At 46.4% G+C, this 23,207-nt stretch overlaps 1 protein-coding gene across 6 annotated transcripts in view; it reads right to left on the bottom strand.

Moving 5' to 3' along the window:
* Window positions 1–1,789: 1,789 nt before the first annotated feature.
* COL14A1 (collagen type XIV alpha 1 chain) overlaps window positions 1,790–23,207 on the bottom strand; it is a 233,440-nt gene continuing 212,022 nt past the window's right edge. The window contains exons 46-49 of one of the 6 annotated variants that reach the window (XR_009740970.1): window positions 6,633–6,710; window positions 4,226–4,381; window positions 2,494–2,632; window positions 1,790–2,165 (exon numbers count right to left, since the gene is read on the bottom strand). Coding sequence is in view for 4 of the 6 variants with exons in the window: in XM_061439527.1 (XP_061295511.1) it covers window positions 3,416–3,434; window positions 4,226–4,381; window positions 5,926–6,562; window positions 6,633–6,710 (890 nt within the window). In the remaining 2 variants the exon portion in view is untranslated. Of the gene's footprint in view, window positions 3,435–4,225; window positions 4,382–5,925; window positions 6,563–6,632; window positions 6,711–23,207 lie in introns of all 6 variants that reach the window. The other 5 variants (XR_009740971.1, XM_061439527.1, XM_061439528.1 and 2 more) reach the window with 5 other exon arrangements.

Raw genomic sequence — 23,207 nt, 5'->3', positions numbered from 1 at the left:
AGCCTGGTGGGCTACAATTTATAGGGTCACAAAGAGTCAGACACAGCTGAGCGCTCATACACACATACACACACACACAGATTGCTCTCCCTAGCTTCAACTCACACTGAATTATCTCCTAAACTGAACTCTTCGATCACTCTGTCCCAAGTCTGTAATTCTAGAAATCAGGAGTTTCTAACCAAAGTGATTAAAACTCTGAAGAGTTTTATGTCCTTTTATGAAATGGTTACTTTCAGAAATTATATAAAGTATAAGTTAATATATCAGTATATTTCTGCCAAAATAGGTAAGTCAATAAAAATGCACTTCAGAATCAGCTTTTATTATAAGGCAAAGTGTTGTAAACATAAAAATCTTGACCTTGAATTACACCTTTTATTATGAACATTTCACTCAATAAAAATCTCATGAACAGGGTCCAACTGATGACAAATTCCAAACTAATGAAATGTTCCCATAACTCAAGTAAACAAATGTAGGTCACCAAGTAAAGTCAAAGCCAGGTTTATTCGCACAATCCAAGAACGACGTGAATGGACCAGAACCTCCAGTGCTCGATCCTCCACCGTTTGTATCAAACTTTGAGTGTCTCCTGAGTGACACAGTAGTCTGCATTTCCAAGGGCCAAACAGCAAGGCATACAGAATATCCTCTCTCTCCTCACTTGCTTAAGGCCAAGAAATCTGAGATAAAAGGAATGAAGTGACTGATGACACAGCCCACTCACTTGGGAGTTCTCTCAGGTGATTCTGGGTCAGGTCATCTAATCTTGTGCAAACTCTCCTTCTCATCGGCCCTGCTTTGTGTGTGTGGACGCCTGTCGTAACCAACAGGGAACCGCTGTTCGTCACCTGCTCACTGTCTGCTTTCATTTCCCGCACAGGCACCAAAATACATATACATATTAGTTGGATCCCCAAAGGCAACATGTAGACCTTTTTGTTTGAATATTTTAGATGAAAAGGTCTTAAACCAAGCTGTGTGAACTTCAAAGAAGTTCAAGAGACACTGCTGATCCAGGAAGAATACAGCTTCTGCTGATAAAAGACCCTGTCCCGACTTTTGGCAATTACCTGTTACTAGATGCCACAGAGAAAAAGGAACATACATTCAGTTTATGGTTCTCTTTCAAATTTCTATTTTCAACAACAATTAATAGAACCCAGATCTTCTTCAAGCATGGGTCTCCCTGGTGACTCGTGGTGAAGAATCCACCTGCTAATGCGGGAGACCTGGATTCGATCCCTGGGCTGGGAAGATCCCCTGGAAAAGGAAATGGCAACCCACTCCAGGATTCTTGCCTGGAAATCCCACGGACAGAGGAGCCTGGCAGGCTTCAGTCCATGGGGTCCCAAAGAGTTAGTGACTAAACAATAACACGTGTTTTCCTTTATGAGCAAAAGGCAAATTATAGTTTAGAATGAGAATCCATGAGATTCAACCTCATTTCCTCTTTGTTTCCTAGAGTTTTAAAGGTTTTTCTTAAGCCCAAAAGACAAGTTCTTCAGGCAAACATTTATTTAGCATCAGTCTTACATTTTCACAGTCATTGCTGTCTGGTGGGTTATAAATGAATAACAGAATTCTGCCAGTCGCTTAGGCTCAAGACAATTGCTTTTTTTCTGTTAAAGCGTTTTTTCCGTTCATTCACACTCTGAATGAATGAAAGCGTGAATGCGCATCCAAAGGAAGGCTGCTGTCGCTTTTCTGGTTAAACCTCAGCCCAGACTACACGAGCTTAAGGTGACATACAGAAACGGAATAAAATAAAAAGAATCAACATATGTACATTGTTTCAAAATTTTATTTGCTTATTTAAAAAAGATTGGAAATAGGTTTGCAAAAACACATCTGTATGTACAAAGTAATCCATGTGGTTACGGAGGGCAAGCTCTGGAACATACTGCTGGATCAACTGTTCATCAAAATTGGAACTCTTTGTATCAGAGTCGGTGGGAAGTCATTAGGTTACATGCCAAAAGCCACTGAAAAGAACCGAATCTAGTGTCACAGTTGCCAGATTCAGAAAGGCCAGATTCTAACACATATTCTTGGATACCAGTGAAGCTGGTCACCAAGTGATCTCAGAGTTAGATCAATTAATTAAGCAAGAGGTAGTTTCTCCAATCATGTCCCTTTTTCTCTTTTCATCAAGGTCATTCCTAGAGGGGATAAGAATACATGACATCATCTTTGAATCCCTTTGAACTCCTGTTCTGGGGCCCCATTTCCCTCAAATACAGACATTTCTGTCTTGTTGCACTTTAGGACTCGCGATCACCCAATGCAAAAAGGATTCCAGAATTCAACGTTAGAGCCAATCTTTCTCTGAGGACACCATTAAAGCAACAAGCAGAAATCAGTCCTGTGGTGTACGAATTAAGGAGCTTCTTTTTAACACGCTTTTCTGTTAATATAACAATAACATTAACGGTGTCCAAACAGGAGACGCAGGCTGATGCAACAAGCCCCCAGAGGAAGCATACAAACCACATGGTCAGTCGCCTCACGCGCCTTTGCGGTCGGGCCTCCGAGCTCCGCTGAGACTGTCAGATCCCAGAGCCCCACAGCTCCATGGCCTCCAGCTCATCCTGGACAGGGGTGAACTCTGGCTGGTCAGGATGGGGAGCTAGAGGGGGAGAGTGGGGTGGGGGCTTGACAGAACCCAGGAGCCACAAATTGATGTCCTCCCCTCCTTTGGATCCGCAGAGGCATAGGTTTGGTCTCTAAAGTACAGAGATATCCTGCTTGGGTAGAAAGTGAGAGCGCCCTGCATCCACCGGGCTGTGCGCACCTTTTCCAGGAGGTTTCAGATGGTTAGTAAAAGAAGGTACACCGCAGAAATGGTTAGCCAAACTGCTTAAATATGACATGTTTTATTTACAAAAGAAAACCCGAATATCAGCAGAGTGACGAAAGAAAAATAAATTTTAAAAATCAGTCTCATGTTAGAAGTCCAACACCGGGGACAGGAGGCGGAGGCAGAGGTGGGCGATCAGAGGAGGAGCGGACAGCAGGGGGTCAGGAAGAAAGACGCCCAGCGATGTGCGTGAGACGGGACAAGGAGAAGGCACCCGGCAGTGGCTACTCCTGGGCTCCACCTGGGGAGGTCTGGGGTAACTCTCGGCAGCCACACTTACACCCTCACCCAGGCTGGTACGGAGCAGTCGGTTTTTATGACAACTGACAAATGACTTGGTTAAATTCCAGTCTTATCGTGGTTAAGTGTTTGGAGCAGGGAGGGCAGGAGATGAGAGGTGGGCAGGTGGGGAAGCAGGTGGGCAGGGGAGAGGAGTGCCCGTGGGCAGGGGCAGGGCTGGGTGGTCGTGGTCAGCAGGACAGTTCTGTGTCTGCAGCCAATTGCCCAGGCCAATGGAATCAGAGTGGAAGAGTTCCATGTCAGTGCTGGTAATCATTGTAAGGGACCAGATCTTAATGAGAGACAGGAAAGTTTGAGAGAACGGGGAGGGAAGAGACGAACAGAGAAAAACACATCAGCAAAACTCTGATCAGTCCCTCTGGGAAATAAGGTTAAGTTTCTTCTAAAACAGAAAACTTCAATTCATGGGCTAATAGGTTTATTGCCCCAAAGCAATTTCTGAACCTCTCTCTTGATACTTCCAAGAGTGACTGTGTTGGAAAATGTCCCGTTATACAACCCTCTAGCATGGAGACCACAGATGTTTTTAGGAAGCACAATTTTTTCAGGATCTCAGTCCAGTAGTTAATAAGAGGCAAGGACAGTGTGGCCGGCCACTTTTGCTTCTTAAAATAATCCCTGGTCATTTAAAATGCATGTGGTGGGAAGGATGTCACCCAACAGAATCTCCAGGTCTCTCCTAATTACGGGGAAAGTTCTAAGTTTGAGGTGTCCCCAAAACAAGAGTAAAATTTAATAGGACATTATGGCCATACCACAGAAGTAACACAGAGAGGCCCCAGAGAATTGTCAGATATGTCCCTCAATGATCATATATGAGGTCAGAGGCCATCTGGAAGCAAGGAAGACATAGATGTGCCATTAATTTAAATTTCCCCTCAAGAGGTAACCTCTACATTAATTTGCACTTCACAGAAGAGACCTCTGGATAATTTCAAAGGTAGTGAGCAATTCCAGCTCTGCTTCCTGCTCAAAATAGGTCTACTTTTCAGAGGTCCCCCCCACCATTATGGTACTAAGACAGTAAGATTTGCTCAAAGCCCACGAAGGGCTGACACTTACCTCCCACGCCGTAGGCAGAACACGAAGAAGGGTCGCAGTATCCAGGCTGGCCAGACGGACCCTGGGGTCCAGGGACCCCCAGGTGACCTGGTGGGCCCCTTGGTCCAGGAGAGCCAGGGGGGCCCGGGCTTCCTGGTCGACTCTCCCCAGAAGGCCCTAAGGAGTGCCCACCAATGAAAAGAGTTGGTCTCTTACCATCACAGGGTGAGGTTTCAGACCACCAAGAAACAAACTAACTCTTACAAGAAGCCATCTTACACGTTTTGACAACTAGGGTGGTCTGCCTGTTTCTACTCAATGAGTTCTATTCCTGAACTGGATTTCCTGGACAGAGGATCACACTGCAATCACACGTTCTCCTGGAGGTCAATGCTTTCAACCAGCTCAGGAAACTGGAAAGCAAAATGCATTCTTGTCCCTCACCTCTTGAATATTAAGGGAAAGGAGCAGATTGCCACCAGCCTCTATCTCCCAATGCAGGCTCCTACAGATCCAGTGTGAGGGCACGCACACACACATTTACACACACAGGAACACATCTGACCTCAGCCTGGCAATCCCTACTGGGTTATGGCCCCAGATGGTTGAACTAAATTATTCTACATTTGAAAGAAATTATACTGCAGAAGAAAAATGAAAATTCTGAAATTGGACCCAACAGATGAATCCAAAATTCCTTTAGGCTGCCGCTGCTACTGCTGCTAAGTCGCTTCAGTCGTGTCTGACTCTGTGCGACCCCATAGACGGCAGCCCACCAGGCTCCCCCGTCCCTGGGATCCTTTAGGCTAGCTTGTGTCAATTGAGAACTTAACACTGAATGAAGGTGAGAGGGTGATTAAAATTTCTGTGAATTTAAGAAGTATGTCAGCCTGGGCTTTCTCTGGCTCATGTGTTTGTTTTGTTCTAGACCTGGATTTCAACAGTGTTTCAAGGCCTTTTTCAACTACAAATGAATCTCTTTGAATAGAACCAAAATGAAACTCAGGAACACGTATCACTCTGTATTTTAAAAGTGTTGCAAATCTCTGGAGAACTCAGCTCCATGAGTTAACATTCCCCAAGCATTCACTCTGCATACGGCATGCTCTGGGACAGTTCCTCATGCAGTCTCTAATAACAGGGGTATTGATACTCAGAGCAGACCTATTGCATTAGGAATCTCTCCTACAGAAAGTATTTCCCCAAATCATCAACAGGTTGGCAAGAAAAACCGGTAAGTCATTAGATTCAATATGCTTAAGACTGGGATTGTAAATACCAGTAGGACTGAAAATTTATAATTCTAATAAACAAATATGGCCATCTGGAGACCATCCTAAAAGCATATAGTAAAATTCACAAAACTCCAAGCTTGCACAAGCCCCATGAAGTGAGATGGCCATGGTGGCAGAAACTGTGAGTGCTCATCACACAGCCATGTGTCCCCCCAGATTTTGAGCCTCCCATGCAGCTCGGCTGGGGCTTGTGACTAGTCCCAGCCAGTGGAATATAACCGGAAAGGACATCTGTCATCCTCCATTCAGGAAGCTGATCTTTCTCCTCAAGGCCCTTTGCTCTAAAATGAGGGGAAAGTCAGCCTACCCACATCAAACTTTGGGTACGTGTCAGTCCACGAAGCATTTGGGGATTGATTCATTAGTGAAGCATAGCCTAGCCCCAGCCTGACCCTGCAAACAATAAGATCCCCGCACATGCTGTACCTCTGGGTCTGGTGTACGGGAGACTCGTTACTAACACACTGGCCCTCCCGTGAAAGGCATGGGAGACATGGCCACTCCAGTCGGCCACATGGATGTAATATGGAAACGTGGCTGCTCCAGTCAGCCACACGGATGTAATATGGAAACATGGCCACTCCAGTTGGCCACATGGATGTAATATGGAAACATGGCTGCTCCAGTCGGCCACATGGATGTAATATGGAAACATGGCTGTTCCAGTTGGCCACATGGATGTAATATGGAAACATGGCCACTCCAGTTGGCCACATGGATGTAATATGGAAACATGGCTGTTCCAGTCGGCCACATGGATGTAATATGGAAACATGGCCGCTCCAGTCGGCCACACGGATGTAATATGGAAACATGGCCACTCCAGTTGGCCACATGGATGTAATATGGAAACATGGCCACTCCAGTTGGCCACATGGATGTAATATGGAAACATGGCCGCTCCAGTTGGCTACAAAGATGTAATATGGAAATATGGCCACTCCAGTTGGCCACATGGATGTAATATGGAAACATGGCTGTTCCAGTCGGCCACATGGATGTAATATGGAAACATGGCTGTTCCAGTCGGCCACACGGATGTTAACATGGTCATCTGCCTCGCCTGCAATGTCAAGGGAAAATGAAGACTTGGAGTCTCCGTGCTGCAGTTTGCCGTTGGTAGGAAGACGTACCTGCTGGCCCTGGGGGGCCTCTGGGACCTTGAGTTCCAATGCCCGGATTTCCTTTCTCTCCCTTCACACCAGTTAAACCTAGTTTTTAAAAAAAAAAAAAAAAAAAGGAAAAGAAAAGAAAATTCTCCTTAAATGAAATCTGGGTAGTTCTGTTTTTCCTGGGTTTCGCAAGGATCTCTCTGATGAGGACAACGATGAGGGTTGATTTGGGGTTATGCTACCACAGGACTTTTTAAATTGAATCCTGACACTGGTGCCTTTTGCACAACCACATACAGAAGGCTGGCTCTGTGTCTGAGTGTGTCGTCTGTGTTTGTAACACTGCAAGTTTACCGTCTTCCCTCCGCTGAGGTGGCCCAGCCCGCTGGGATCTGGCCGGTGTTTTGCACACACGGGCCATCGGATGGAGGCGGCTGGCACCCCACAAGCAGCACAATAGAAATGCCCAGCGGACACGTCTAACATTTTCCTTTGGGTCCACCCTGTAATGTATCTGCAAAAGGCATGAATTATAATTAGGCAGCAAAGCTCTAAAGAGCGTGAGTTTCCATTAAAAACTTGGAAGGTTCGGGGAAAGCCTGTGTTTGATTTGGCTGATTCAGCTCCATAAAAATCTAAACCTATTCGTGGTTCTTTTCCACTGAACAAACCTCTTCTTCCAAGTAATTTACGGTGCTATTAACAAACTATACATTTTCACAGGCAGAAAAACAAAGAAACATACACGCTGACACCTCATCGTCCCAACAGGTCCTAACACAAGACCGTTGGACAGACGACAAGGCTGCAGCGAGGCCCAGCCCAGCACGCACGGCTGTGGCAGGCCCGGGTCCGGGTTGCGTGGCTCGAAGCACAGAAGCCTTGTGTCTGTTTTCACATGTACAACAATACTTTGAGTTAATAGGATGCGGAACTACACCTCTTTGCAATTGCAAAGAAATTATGTGTGAGTTGGGAAAGCCGAGGAGGGAACATACATAAAAGAAAACAATCAAGTTGATAGGCAGCAGCATGCGACTGGTCTAAAGTATTTAAAATCACAAATAACTTATTTTTCCCTTCTAAGTGCAAGGCATATTTACTGTAGACAAATTAGAAGACCCAAAAAGCAATGACTCCAATCCTAGAAAATAATCACTTTTGACATCTTGGCCTGTAACTTCCAGAAAGAAAGGTATTGATGCAGTGTTTGCTCTGGGGATAGCAACTTTTCTACACTGCAGGGATAAAGATTGTCCTCTGATGTCTGCTGTGTTCCTAGTGACCTCTTTCTGGGGTCAAGGTATACGTGTCACCTTTTGGAAAAGCCCTTCCTCCTTGTTATCGGTCCTCGGGGCGGCTCCACCCGCAGGGAGGCTGCCCTAACACGCGTGCGTGCTGCGCGGCCTCGGTGGCACTTTCTGAGCTCACCGGAGACCGGCGCTGCAGGGAGAGGGCGGGGCGCTGACCGCTGAGCTCCGACCTCCTGCTCCGGCCCAGCTCTTCTAGGAGCGGACAGGAGGAGAGAGATTTCTCAAAAGTAAAACTGCAGTCGCATCTGAGTTGAAAAAGCACGTAACTTGCATGCATCGACACTTAACGCTCCACTGTTAAATCCAGTTGTTCAGAAAACCATCCTGAGTCTACTGGTTATTTGTAGCTACTAGCTTGGCTAATTGGGTAATAGTTGGAGTGGGTACTATTTTTAATTAGAGGGAGATGCTTCCTCGCTTGACAGCTGTGCCCTAACACGCATCAGGGAATTCAGAAGAAACCGCCTCTTCTGTGAGAACTGGAGCCGCTTTCCCCACAGGGACCCACTCACTTTTAAAGAATTAGAACTGCAGAAAGAACCCCGATGACTAACGGCAGCCTGCATGACTAACAGCACGGTGACTCAGGCCTCCCGTGACCTTACGGTACCCACGGATCAACGCTAAGGAGAGCTCCTCAGGGACACGGAGTAAGAGGGAGACGTAGGAGAGTCGGCGGAAGAGGACACTCAGGAGAGAGTCCCTGCGCAGAAACCCCCGACAGCAGCTTCCGGACGGGCCCTGCCCCTACTCACAAAGAAAGCAGAAGGCGGGGACCACTGTGGAGCAGAGAGTCTGGCTCTTTTAATTTTCTACTTACGTAGAGAAGAACAAGTGGCATTTGATACTATCCGCAATGCAACTCAAAGTAGAAGAAGGTACTCACAAGAATGTTCCAGCCCCCCAAGATGCCTCAGGGCCTCCCTGGTGGCTCTGCTGGGAAAGAATCTGCCTGCGAGGCAGGAGACCTGGGTTTGATCCCTGGGTCAGGAAGATCCCCTGGAGGAGGAAATGGCAACCCACTCCAGTATTCTTGCCTGAGAAGTCCCACGGACAGAGGGGCCTGGAGAGCTACAGTCCACGGACTCACAAGAGTCGGACACGACTCAGTAACTAAACCACCAGATGCCTTAAAAGAAAAAAAAAAAAAAAAGGAAGAAAACTGTAAGGATATAGTTACACATTAACAGAGAATTTTAGATTGCATCATCCTTGAAGTTATGAAATATTCCAGCTACATATAGGCTAACACAGTATGTGTTAATATTTGCCTATGTCTTCACTCGTGTTTCTCAGACTGATGGAATACTCATGAAGCTGACCTTGGTTATCAATCTTTCTCCGGGGGAATAAAAAACCATGTTAAACATCATTATTTAAGTAGCTAAGTGAGGACTGAGATTGAAGGCTAAGTTCAGAGACCTCAGATCTCTAAAAAGAGAACAGGAAATACTTTTTTTGAAAGGAGTTTTTTGATGTGGATCATTTTTAAAGTCTTTATCAAATGTGTTACAGTATCATTTCTGTTTTATGTTCTGTCTTTTTGGCCACGAGGCATGCAGGATCTCAGCTCCCCAAGCAGGGGTCGAATGTGCACCCCCTGCCTTAGGATGTACAGTCTCAACCACTGACCACAGGGAGTCCCTGGGTGTCTTTGATAAGCCTTGGAGGCTGTAATCAAAATAAAGGAAGTCAAGTGTTTCAAAAATGTCAACCAGGAATTGTTCCTGAGACAGCACTGAAGTTTATAGACTGAGTGACTGCCTGCAGCCACCACCCATAATAAGGACTCCCTCATGCATCTCTCTGGTGAGGGTCCAAGGTAGGGTAGCTTGGTACCGAGAGGGGGTCTCCAGAGCTAAGTGCCAGCACCCTGTCCACGGAGACACGGGGACTCTTGAGGCCACAGCTTACTTCCTCCTGAAATACCCTTCCTACCTCGGCCGTCTCCACAAATACTTCTCATTCTTCGAGACTCAACTCATACCTTCTCTACGGCCGTAATGGGCAGAAGCACAACAAGTCTGAAGGCAAGGATTATCTGTTCCATTCGTGGCCATGTCCCCAACATGCCCAGGTGGTGGTGCTTTATTGCCAAGTCGTATCTCTTTGCTGTCCATGGGATTTCCCAGGCAAGAATACTGGGGCGGGTTGCCATTTCCTTCTCCAGGGGATTTTCGCAACCCAGAGATCGAACCGGGGTCTCCTGCATTGCAGGCAGATTCTTTACCAACTGAGTCACCAGGGAAGCCCTGTAAATATGGAATACTTCACGAATTTATGGTGCCTTCCAAGTATTTTATAACTGACAGATATTTACTGAATGAACAAGTGAACGAATGATTTGCTTCCATAGTATCTGCGCCTCCCTTGGCACTGATCCCATCGAACTGCTTGTTTTTACGTTCATCCGGCCTGGAACCAGGAGCCTGCTGACTGCAGGGATCGTGCCTTATTTATTGCTCCAGCGTCAGATCCAAGCTCTCACATAGTAGGTGGTCCAGTAAACACTGGAAGAATAACGGGATGACTGCATGTCTACACCATCACGCAGCTGATGGTTAAAAGCAGCCATGACCTTTGAAGGATCAACAAATAGAACTTCTTAGGCTGGAAGCCTGCTTTTACTGTCACATGCGTGGCTTTTGTGAAAACTGCTTTTTCCTAACAAGTTCCTTATGTGGCCATACCAACTACTGGCGTTGTGTAGAGATGAATATCACGGAGTCCAATTAAACTGGAGTTTCTGTCATTTTTTTAAAAAATGAGCCTAGCTGATAGAAATGAAGACCTAACTTTCCAAAAATATGATTTAAGCTAAGATTAAAATAGCCTTAGTTTTCTGTGGAGTTACCAAAAATATTTAGAATAGAGTTTTCTATTATTTATTCATTCTTCCTTTTTTCCTTTTTTTAATGAGAATTGTTACGATCTACTCTCTTAGATCTTGCTCTCATTAAAAAATTTAAGATCTTATTCTCGTATTTCTTTCTTTTTAAAAGAAAATCTTTAAAACTTAAAAAAAACTTAAAAACTTAAAAACAGACTTTACTCTTTTAGAGCAGTCAGGTTCACAAGCAATACTGAAGAGAAAGTAGAGAAAGGCTTCCCACACCCCCCTCCCCTACTCTTGCCTGGCTTCCATCACCATCAACATCCCTCCCTGGAGTGGCACACTTGTCATATTCTTTCTTTAAAAGTCTCATTGGGGGATCTCCCTGGCGGTCCAGTGGCTAAGACTCCATGCTCCCAATGCAGGAGGCCAGAGTTCGATATCTGGTTCAATATCAGGGAACTAGATCCCACAAGCTGGATCTCAGACCCGATACAGCCAAAGAAACTAGATAATATTCTTTAAAAGTCTCACTAAAAACCACATCAGGGCTCCCTAAGCCTGCCTCACCACTAACCGAAGACCAACCCTCCATATTTTCTTTGCTAAAGAATACGTATTCATTTGCCTGCAGCGGGCCTCAGCTGTGGCATGTGCGGTCCGTTCCCTGACCAGGGAGGGAACGTGGGCCCCCTGCTCTGGGAGCGCAGAGTCTTAGCCACTGGAGCACCGGGAAGGTCCCTCCAGTGTTTTCTTTTATGGATGTACGAAGGCAGAGACCTGCTTGTTTTAGTTCATCCTTGTATCCCTAGTATCAGACACAGATCAGGCACCAGGAAATATCTGTGAAACAAAGGGAGGGATGAAGGAAGCACAGAGTCTGACTGTGGGCTCTGACAAGCCTGAAATGTGGCTTGCCACCTGTGCCCATACGCGCCTCCCCAGGTTTTGAATCTAAATGCTTTACACGTATAAACTCACTTCGTCTTCCCAAGAACCACAATGGTGGGTAGTACTCTTAACCCGAAAAGCAGGCTGTGATTCAGACAGGTTAAGTGACTTGCCTTTAGCTAGTAAGAGCCGCAATTTAACACAGGCAGGTTGATGCCGAAGCCTATACACAGAACTGACTACAGCATTCCCCACCGCTCTACCCTAAGCTGGGTTTCGAGGCTGCACTTGTCTTGCTCGCTGCCGTCACGGCTCCCTGGGCTGCCTGTCCAATCAAGCTGCACATTTTCTCCGGCTCCACACTCAGAAATCAGTCCTGGGGTTATCACATCTCCTCAGCTTATTTCCCCTGGTTTGCACACTTGCCTTCTGCCCTGAGCAAGACTTGGGGTTGATTTTCAGAAGATTTCTCTTATTCACACTGATGACTTGCCCAGGGTCTGGCCTTTGGTTATCAGTTTCCTATTTTCTTTGGCCCGTTGACCTCCGGGTGGGGAGAGTTTACTCATTTCTCTGGTGCCCTGAGCACAGCAAGCACTCAGGCTAGAGTCTCAAGGCACTCCATGGAGCAGTCATTCATTCCCTCTTTATCCCGGCTATTTGGAGCAACTCTCCGAATTTATGCCCAGGCAGATATGCAAGGCCTGGGTAATGCTTTCATTGTAATTCTACCAAGAAGCCACAGAAAATGTGAGACAGGGCTTCAGCTGTGTTATTATATTGTCTGTTGCCTGGGAAATGGCTGGCAATACATTCCAAGTAGAGTTCATTTTTCATTCAATGTATGCTTGAATGCCTGCTAGGTACAAGGTCCTGGAACAAATAACTCATTACAAGATGGCAGATTAATTGGACTCAATCCAACAGCGTTTTATGTCCTCCTCCAGGCTCTGCTCTTTTTACATGTTTGGGCTGTACCAGCATGTACAGCTCCAAGCTTTGTGCTTCACTGGCCAAGACTAGAAAATAAATATTTTTGTTTTTCTTGTTTTTGAGCTGCAAGGCAAGGTTTGTGGGATCTTCGTTCCCTGACCAGGGATTGAACCTGTGCCCCATGCAGCAGAAGCACAGACTCTTAACTGCTGGACCTCCAGGCAAGTCCTCAAATTGGTTTTAAATGTAAACAATTTTTGCAAACCGTTGCTAAGAGTCTATCTCTCTACAGCCTTTTCCCTTAAACAACTGGCCGTGTAGTACGCCTCTATAATTCAGGGTCCAGCCAGGGACCATTGTAGATCTTTCAGGAAGAGGGAATTTGGTGCAGAGATTTGGTTACATGGGAGAGAGAAGGGCTGAGAAGCCAAATAGAGATGATGAGGCAACCCACACCCCAACAGCAGCAGGAAGCAACCATGACTGCCAGGCATGCAGGGACAAGAAGGAAGGGTGTGCCCGGAGCCCAGGGCCTGGGCCTTCTAGAAGGGTCTGGAAAGAGAGACAGGGGTCCAGTGGACGCAGGAGCCACACGGGGGCCTGGCCACAGCTGGGATGGCCGAGGAGGCTGGGTGGGGTGAGGGAGGAACAGCCTGACTTCTCTCCTCGTCAGACCCTCAGCCCTCGTCCATGGCTCCCACTGGTTGAACCTGCCCAGGAGCAGAGCCCAAGGCAGCCTGGGAACAGAAAGACGCGCAGCTACAGGAGGGAAGAGGAGTCTGGGACAGAGGACGATGAGCCCCCAGCTCATCAGCGGCCCCACTGCACCTGGGGGTCTGCAGCCGCAGGGCAGAGAGGGGCAGGGGCCACACAGCAGGAAGCCTGGGGCCACTGGGTTACGGCCTCATGGGTCCTAACAGGAACGTCAGACCAAATGCCGCTCTACCACTTTCAGCTCCAGGGTTTGCATTGCTCTTCTTCAAAGCCATCATATCATGTCCAGCGTTGACGGTTGGAAAAAGTATAAATGATTCAAACTTAGCAGAAAAATGAGCCAACTGCTGCAGTTTAAAAAATGGGTATTATAGGTTCAGCATGAATATTCAGCAAGCTGGTGTTATTTAAACAGATATTTAAGTTAGAGCTTGGTCTGGTCTTCACCCTCACAGAACCAAAAAGCAACGTGATGCTCTCCACTCTCGGGAAGGAAGGGAGTTGTGTCAGGGCGGTGGGACAAGGCCCAGGTCTCACAGAGTTTAAAACAAAATGTGTTACGGCCAACAGCCCTCACTAATAAGCAGGACGAGTCACTGTTAAGATGAGCACATCGTATGTCTGTGATCCGCATCATATTTTTCCAAGCTAGCAAAAAGTTCAGAAAAGTCAAATTACTCTGCTACACACACACACACACACACACACAAAAGGGCTTCCTTGGTGGCTCAGCTGGTAAAGAATCCACCTGCAATGCAGGAGACCCGGCTTCGGTCCCTGGGTAGGGAAGATCCCCTGGAGAAGGAAATGACAACCCACTCTAGGATTCTTGCCTGGACGGTCGTCATGGACAGAGGAGCCTGGAGAGCTACAGTCCACGGGGTCACAAAGAATTGGCCACAACTGAGCCACCAACACACATACACATAGCAATTTAATGTCAAAGTTGAATTTAGAGCCAATGAAAATGGAGAGGGTTAATGAAGACATCTCCTCTGTGTATGTTTTCACCTAGCTCTGTAAATGCATTCTGTTACACTTATTTATTACAGTGTATTTATTGCTTTAAAAGCCGTGTCAAAGAATTCTCTGAAGATGGTTTATCATAGCTAACATAAACAGCTTTAGTTGTATCATATAAACTAAAACTTGTCATTCTTTCATTTCACTTGCTTATGCTCAGGGCCAGAAATTTAGAAAATGCCAAGTACCTTCCTGCATTTAAAAGAAAGGGGGTGGGGGGAAGGCCATCGGGTGAAGGCAGTCAAGATGTACAAACTTAGAGTTATAAGATAAATAAGTGCTAGGGAAGGAACGCACAACGTGATAAAAATTAACACCGCTGTGCAATATACATGAAAATTATCAAGACAGTAAATCTTAGAAGTATTTTCACAAGAAAAAAACCATTTTTTCCTATTTCTTTAATTTTGTATCTGTCACTAAGCTTATCATGGCACTATTTCCTGAAGTAGGTGAGCCAAACCATTGTGCTAAACTTACATAGTGCTGTATGCTAGTTAAATCTCAATAAAATTGGAAGAAAAAAAGGAAAACAATGATAAAAAAAATGAAGGAAAGATAAAATAGATAGCCTGTGGGAATCTGCTGTATGACTCAAGGAACTCCAGCTGGGCTCTGTGACAACCTAGAGCAGTGGGGTGGGGCGGGAGGTGGGGGGGACATGTACCTACGGCTGATCCATGTTGATGCTTGGCAGAAACCCACACAGCATTGTAATTATCCCTCAATTAAAAAGAAAGAAGAGAAAATAAAGTCTCTCTCCTCTCTCTCTAAATTATCTGTGTACACATGTAGGCAATACAACCAGAAGGTCTTTTGACTTTTGACCACAGACATCTAAATTAGACACTCACATTTGGGCACTGAAATATCCAATGCATTTTCTATTTCATATGCAATAGGAAATGCATATTAGATATATCCAGTATAACCAAAATTTCTACTTAAAAATTTTACCCTGCTGTTCTGGCTGAAATTATGTGATGATGACTCGAGAGAATGCTGACATTGTCACTTGGCAGTGACTGGCTATTAATAGGACGTCTTCTGACGGATGAACCAGCACACCACAGGCTTCTGCTTGTATCATGACTCTTGGGTTGGATGAGGAATGGCAGCCAAAAAGCTAAGCAAGTGGTAATTAGTACTATAAATCACTTATGAGTCACGACATAACTGCTGGATGTCAGGTATTATGAGGCATAAACGGAAAACAGACACGGAATTTGATCTGTGGGGAGCATGTAGTCTCATTGGTGAAATAACAGAAGCAAAACCAATAAGAGACAATTCAAGAAAACATATTCAACTTGGGTGCTACATGATATAATTTCACATGGTAATGAGGTAGGGATCAGCTGTTGCTTCATGTGTCAAATATTTGTTCAGGCTCCTTGGGGAAGGTGTACAGAGCAAAAGCATAGTCCCGTTCAAGGAAACCAGTGTCCGGTGGGAAGACAGACAAGAACGTCAACAATCACAGTAGTAAGTGAGACAGCTGGGAGGCAGGCACGCAGCTGGGGGCCGGGGGCACAAAGCAGAGGCCTTGGTCCGGTTCAGTGGGAGTAACGCAGGTGTGGCCGACACACGGGGCAGCCAGCCCTGGGGAGGAGGAGCGGTCTGCCAGAGCTGGCCGTCGAGACGAGTTTCAAAGTTTGAGTCTGAATAAACCAGAGCAAGGAAGAGAGTTCTGGGGAGTTGGAAAAACAGTGGAAACCCATGAAAGGTGTAAGGACGGGGCTGCACAGGAGTCAGCACGAGGACAGAAAGGAAGGGGCGCGGATGAGACCGCGGCGGGCAGCGGCGGCGGTCTGGATTCCCCGACCCAGCAGGAGAACTGCACGTCCATCTCCCACAGAGGATTCTCGCATTTCCCCGCTCCTGGGATTTGGGCTCGGCCGTGTGACTTGCTTCTCTCAGAGGAGTATCAGTGGCCGTGATGTGAACAAAGGCTTGAAATATGATAGGCAGGTGAGTCAGCCTATTTATGTCTGTGACTGCCGTAAGGAGAATATACTCTGGAGTCACTGCCCCGCCAGCCGGGACCCCAGCAGAGCAGAGCTGCCCTGTCTCCCACGGACATGTGGTAGCAGATAATATCTATTGTGTGTTACTGAGATTTTTGTGGTTCGTTATGCAGCGAAAGCTGACTGATACTGAGAGCCCTGAGCAGCTCCTTTTGGCTAGAACAAAGGGTACCGACTTGAAGAGCAGCTGATGGGGAAACACGACACAGGGCCACACAAAAATATCCTGCTGAGAGGCCATCACCACTGTGCAGTACTCCAGCATTCCAGCATAATGCCCACTACCCCAGACATTGTGCAGTATCCAGTATTCCAGCATAATGCCCACTACCCCAGACATTGTGCAGTATCCAGCATTCCAGCATAATGCCCACTACCCCAGACAATGTGCAGTATCCAGTATTCCAGTATAATACCCACTAGCCCAGACAATGTGCAGTATCCAGTATTCCAGTATAATGCCCACTACCCCAGACAATGTGCAGTATCCAGTATTCCAGTATAATACCCACTAGCCCAGACAATGTGCAGTATCCAGTATTCCAGTATAATGCCCACTACCCCAGACATTGTGCAGTATCCAGTATTCCAGCATAATGCCCACTACCCCAGACAATGTGCAGTATCCAGTATTCCAGTATAATGCCCACTACCCCAGACATTGTGCAGTATCCAGTATTCCAGTATAATGCCCACTACCCCAGACAATGTGCAGTACTCCAGCATTCCAGCACAATGCCCACTACCCCAGACATTGTGCAGTATCCAGCATTCCAGCATAATGCCCACTACCCCAGACATTGTGCAGTATCCAGCATTCCAGCATAACGCCCACTACCCCAGACAATGTGCAGTATCCAGCATTCCAGCATAATGCCCACTACCCCAGACATTGTGCAGTATCCAGCATTCCAGCATAATGCCCACTACCCCAGACATTGTGCAGTATCCAGCATTCCAGCATAATACCCACTACCCCAGACAAGGGCTGAGATCCAGTGCAAGAATCTGCCACTTATTACACAGACCTTCCAATTAGGATTTCAAAGCAAACTAAAGCCACAGAAACAAGTATATCAGCTCTCAGGGCAAAAAGAAGACAAAACAGCAGTCACAGGTTTTGTTATTGTAATAGTCGTATTACAATAGTCCAAAGCTAGGGACACAGTTTAACGATAACTGTAACTTGTCAGTGACTTCTTAAATTACTTCTTTGTGTTTGACTGGAAATTGATTTTATTCTAACTACAATTAATTTCAGAAACAGATACCCAAAAAAGTGTTAGTCTACAAAAAGAATTTTCCAGTAGGTGCTATTCTTTCAAGGTGTTTAAATCTACATCTTGCATTTCCCTTTAAAAAGCCACATCTGGAATTTGAATAATGTAAAAGAGGTAGGAGAGAAAGACACCCATTTAAATGGTGAAAACAGGCAGACAGAGCATGAGCCAACCCTTCACAAGAGCCCTAGAAGTCAGACTGCTTGGAAATCACTCTTACAGATGAACGCATCACCCTGGTTATACTGCAAGGACAGAAAACCTTGGTTCAATTCAGAGGAGCGTGACTAAATGCATATTCCCCAATTCTGTACTATTTCTCCCTTCAAAAGATGCAGCTTAGTCCCCTTCTATTTGAGCGGGGGCACGTCTTAGTGACTCTCTGCTAACAAGAGGATATTCGGAAAGCAACGTTGGGACTTCTGAGTCCGTAACAGGCACTGTGGCCGCCCCTGCTCTCTCTGGGAGCACTGGTTCTGAGGAAAGCAGCTGAGCAAACACCCAAGTGTCCCTGTGGAGACGCATCCTTCTCAGGCAAATGTAAGCAGAGTGGCCAGGGAGCGCCTGAGACCACCATCGTCCTGGGTGGGGTGAGCCAGCCACGTTGGCAGCAGGTCAGCCTGCCCCAGTGGAGCCTTCAGATGACTGTGCCCAGACTGGCATCTTACCTGCAGCCCCATGAGAGACCTGGCCCCCCCAGGTGGCGCTAGGGGTACAGAACCCACCTGCCAATGCAGGAGACGTAGGAGACGTGGCTTCGATCCTTGGATCGGGACGATCCCATGGAGGAGGGCATGGCAGCCCACTCCAGTGTTCTTGCCTGGAGAATCCCATGGACAGGGGAGCCCGGTGGGCTACAGTCCATGGGGTTGCAAAGTCAGACACGACTGAGCGACTAAGCACGCACCAGAGACCCTGAGCCCGAAGCACCCAGCTAAACCAGTCCTGAACCCCAGCCCATAGACTCCATGATTACACATGCTTCCTTGTTTGAAGCTAAGTCGTAATTGTTCACAGCTTGTTTGTTCATGGTAACAGATCAGTACCTAGAGCTTCTCTCTGCAGCCATGATAATGCAAGGGGTTACTTTGTAACTGGGGGGGAGGGGACCCTACAAATAAAACGTGGTACAAAGATAAAAAGAAGCAGCATTCATTGCCAAGCCTTAAGGTCACTAAACATTAGGAAAACACAATCCATCAAACTTTCAGAGAAAGGTCTTGTTCCCAAGGACATTCAAATTGGACTTTACCAGATAATTACTGGGTGAGAAAAGAGAAAGTTCTGTTTCTCCGGAATTCATCTCAGGAAATGAGAGGCAGAGGATGGAGAACGCCAGAGAGGAAGAAGGCAAGCACGGATTTCTGCAGATCTTTACCAGCAATGAAAAGATGATGTCTCACGCAGCTGAGTGTCAACCATGTGCTACATCACGGGGAAGACGTGTAAATATTTAGGCATTAACCAGCACATTATTATGAGAGCTCTACCGGCCCTCTATCTTTCATCAAGTTGGTCTGTCCCATAAAGAAAGTTTTTCCAGGAATAAACCAGGATACAAGGGACATTAAGAAGTTTCACAGACGCTTACCACTGCAGCCTTCCTGGCTCACAACTGCTATGCTTCACTTCTGAGTCTGTGACCAGAGGTTTCTGCCAAAGGCATCTTCTGTGCCAACGGCTCTTTTCAACAACAGGAATACTGAAGGCAGGAACCCTGCTCCTCTCTCCCAGCTTCGAACCCATCGGGGACTCTTTTCCTCTAGACCTCTCAGCACCGTGAATGCACAGGAAGCGGGCACAGGCGAGGCACTCGGCGTCAGCTTTAGCAGGGGTGCGTCAGCTCTCGCCCTGAAAGCCACTTCTGTGTCTCTGAAAGGCGGTGGCCCTGACTCATGGCAGCCATGGATGCTGGTACCTTCTCTGCCCTTGTCTGCTGGCGGAGCTCGGCTGTGTTTCATTTTCTTCTCCCAGCTCCCTCCTCTCATTTTCTGAAACAAAGTCCATCTTTTTTCCAAGTTAACCACAGAATCTGACTGATGAAAACTGATCTTTATTTAACTCTTGTCTTTCTTTACATTCAGTCATTAGAAATTTGATCTTCTATGGCAGAGAAAGCTCCAAGAGAGTCATTTCTAGACTTCAAAAGTCACTCAGGGATTTTATCCTCAAAGAACAATAACAAGTTAACCTAGGGAGCCAACAGAGGGTAGAAACCACTCTGCACACACGCTCAGTCCCTTCAGTGGTGTCCGACTCTGTGACACCATGGACTGCAGCCCCCAGGTGCCTCTGTCCATGGAGTCTCCGGGCAAGAACACTGGAGGGGCTTGCATGCCTCCTCCAGGGGATCTTCCTGACCCAGGGACCTAACCCACATCTCCTGTGTCTCCTGCACTGGCAGCAGATTTTTTACTGCTGAGCCACAGAAGAAACCACCCTAGCATCAAGCTTTTACGGTAGAAACCACCCTCGTATTAGCCTTTAGACAAACGTGTTAAGGGTAACATTCTAATATTGATATTTTTAGTCCTCAATAATAATATTGGAATGACTAGAGCACTTCCATCCAAAAGATTTGATCCAGCCAAGCAGATGTAAAGTGCTAGTGAAATTTATAGAAACCAATCACGTCCAGCAGGGCAGGGCTTTGCAGTGGATACCTCCCGGTCATTTCCCATAAACTTTTTTTCAGGGGCTGGCATGGGGAAAGACACTGACCCCAAGAAGTGGGAAAAAAGACATGATGAAAAATCAAAAGGTGCCTGAAAAAGTAGGCGAAGGTGATTTACGTTATTTGCATAATGCCAGGGATGTGTTCGCCATCCTAGCAGACCCTCACTGTGAGCACAGCAGAGACAAATGCAGAGGCCCAGTCATGGGTAGAGCTCAACTACATCATCTTGAACTTGGAGCTGTCGCACGTTAATAATTCTTAAATACAAGTACATTTTGACTCTTCATTATGTTGCCAGTGTAGTTATGCTGGAAATTTGCATGTAGGGATAAATCTCCTGACAATCATTCACTCTCCTTTTACTTCTTTATAGTGCCCACTAGGGCACTCGGGTTTATTTTTTTAATTATGTGTGAAGGTAGGTTATATTTGTTATCTATAACTTTCAGTTTAGAACAGTAACAGAAATGCTACAAATTACTTGTTATAAATTAGGAGACATTATGTTTGCTAGGCTTAAGAATCAGGGCTTTACCAGTTTCAAACCCTTTTCACCTCAGGACCGATGGACACGCTATTGCTATCTCTGCCTGGAATACTGTCTTCTGACTCTTTTCGTATTGTTATGGCCAACCCTACATTTTCACATCTTGGCTAAAACATCACTGATTCAATAGACTCAGTCAGAGTCCCCTCTTCCATGCTAATAGAGCAGCCTATACTTTTTCATAATATATAACAAGTGAAACTGAGCTATTCATGTATTTTTTGTTTAATGTCTGTCTCCACGCAAGGCACTTGAATAGAAAAAGCTGACATGCAGTTGGTGCTCAGTAAGTGCTGGTTGGATGCATGAATAATCAGAAAGGCTAAACTGTAAGATTAAGCACCCAAGATTACACAGCTAGCACGTGGCAAAGTTCAGACCCTAACCTGTATGGGATTGAGACATTATTTCCATCGCCTTATTCTGTTTCCAGCTACAGAGGCATCACACACAGTGAGGTGAAAACAGTTCTATTCTAAAATATTGGAAGCAGAGCAAGATCAAATTACTTTGAGCCAGGTTTCTCCTATTTGTCCCCAGGGTGAGATACTGCAATAGAGGTCTACCTCCATCCGTGCATCTCAGATCACCAGATCTGTGACCGATTTCCCTATAGGTTACTCCCCTACTGAGCCTATGCTAAAATCTAGAAGACATGTCAAGTGCCAAAATATATAACCATAAAAAAGTCTTTATCACGTTCATATGCACCTAAAGCAGTTCACCTTTCAAAGCTGGTCATCTACCAGGTCGAGGAGGCCCCAAGGCCACCCAGACATAGCAGAACAACACTCGTAAGACACTTGCGAATCGTACAGCCACAGTCCGCTGAAACACCCGGCCACCTGGCAGCTGACGTGCTGTGAGTTATGGACATTAGGGGCAATAATGAAACCGGGTGCACCAAACCCTGCACAGCTCTGGCCTCCGCTGGGAAAACCCCACTACACAGTGAATTCACAGCGACGACAGGGCAGGGGGCACAGGCTCAGGCAGTTGGTTCTGAATTCTGGTCCCCTGCTGTCCAGCAGGTGGCTTTTGTGACAACTGACCATCTCATTGAGCCTCAGTTTCCTCACCGAAAACAGGCTAGTACTGATCTCATAAAATCTTTATGAGCATTGATATCGTACTAAGCAACTGACAGTTTATTAAGTACTTGCCAAAGACTCTTGAGAGTCCCTTGGACTGCAAGGAGGTCCAACCAGTCCATTCTGAAGGAGATCAGCCCTGGGTGTTCATTGGAAGGACTGATGCTGAAAATCCAGTCCTTTGGCCACCTCATGTGAAGAGTTGACTCACTGGAAACGACTCTGATGCTGGGAGGGATTGGGGGCAGGAGGAGAAGGGGACGGCAGAGGATGAGATGGCTGGATGGCATCACTGACTCGATGGACGTGAGTCTGAGTGAACCCTGGGAGTTGGTGATGGACAGGGAGGGCTGGCGTGCTGCGATTCATGGGGTCGCAAAGAGTCGGACACGACTGAGCAACTGAACTGACTGAACTGATGAATCGATGGCAGCACTGCTTCTTCCTTCTCTTTTCACGCGTGTATCCATTCTCCCCAGACTGCCCGCCCATCCAGGCTGCCACACAGGAAGGAGCGTAGCTTCTTCCTTCTCTTTTCACACACACATGTATCCATTCCCCCCAGACTGCCCGCCCATCCAGGCTGCCACACAGGAAGGAGCGTAGCTTCTTCCTTCTCTTTTCACACACATGTATCCATTCCCCCCAGACTGCCCACCCATCCAGGCTGCCACACAGGAAGGAGTGTAGCATTGCTTCTTATCAAAGTGTATAGCTTGTTTTATCCAAAGGAGCCTGTGTATACGGGACACAGCACAATATCGGCAGACGCACTTGATGCCTAACAAGCAAAAGCCATAAATAATCATATTATCTCACACCCTGCCCCGCCAAGAGTCTTACGTAAACCTTGCATTTCATAAATATTTGTTGATTTATCATACAAAGTAAATCAGCTATGAATTCCAGCTGTTATGGATACACAATCTAAAAATGAAAATCTTTAGCTGGAAGATTCCTCTACTCTGATACGTTTTGGAGAGCCATGGAAACTGAAGTAACTGCATGAGACAGAATTCAGGAAATCCCCCCGTCCTTTTCAGCAAAAGAAAGAAGCTAAACTTTGTGGACTCTAGACCACTGAATTTAATTGTTGTCTGGGTTTCTAGATGGTTCAAGATCCTAGTGCAGATAGTGAACACCTGAGTACATGGAATAATGAAGTAAACACAACGGTCACCTGGGCGTGACATCCAGAGATCGGAATTAGACATTGGTCAGGAGGATCTAGTTAGGATCACACAAGGCTGTGATTGGAGAGTGAGGT

This window comes from Bos javanicus, chromosome 14 (genome assembly GCF_032452875.1).
Source record: "Bos javanicus breed banteng chromosome 14, ARS-OSU_banteng_1.0, whole genome shotgun sequence".
Lineage (NCBI taxonomy): Eukaryota > Metazoa > Chordata > Mammalia > Artiodactyla > Bovidae > Bos > Bos javanicus.
Note: the sequence above shows the minus strand (reverse complement) of the source record. Positions and strands in the feature narration are given on the sequence as shown.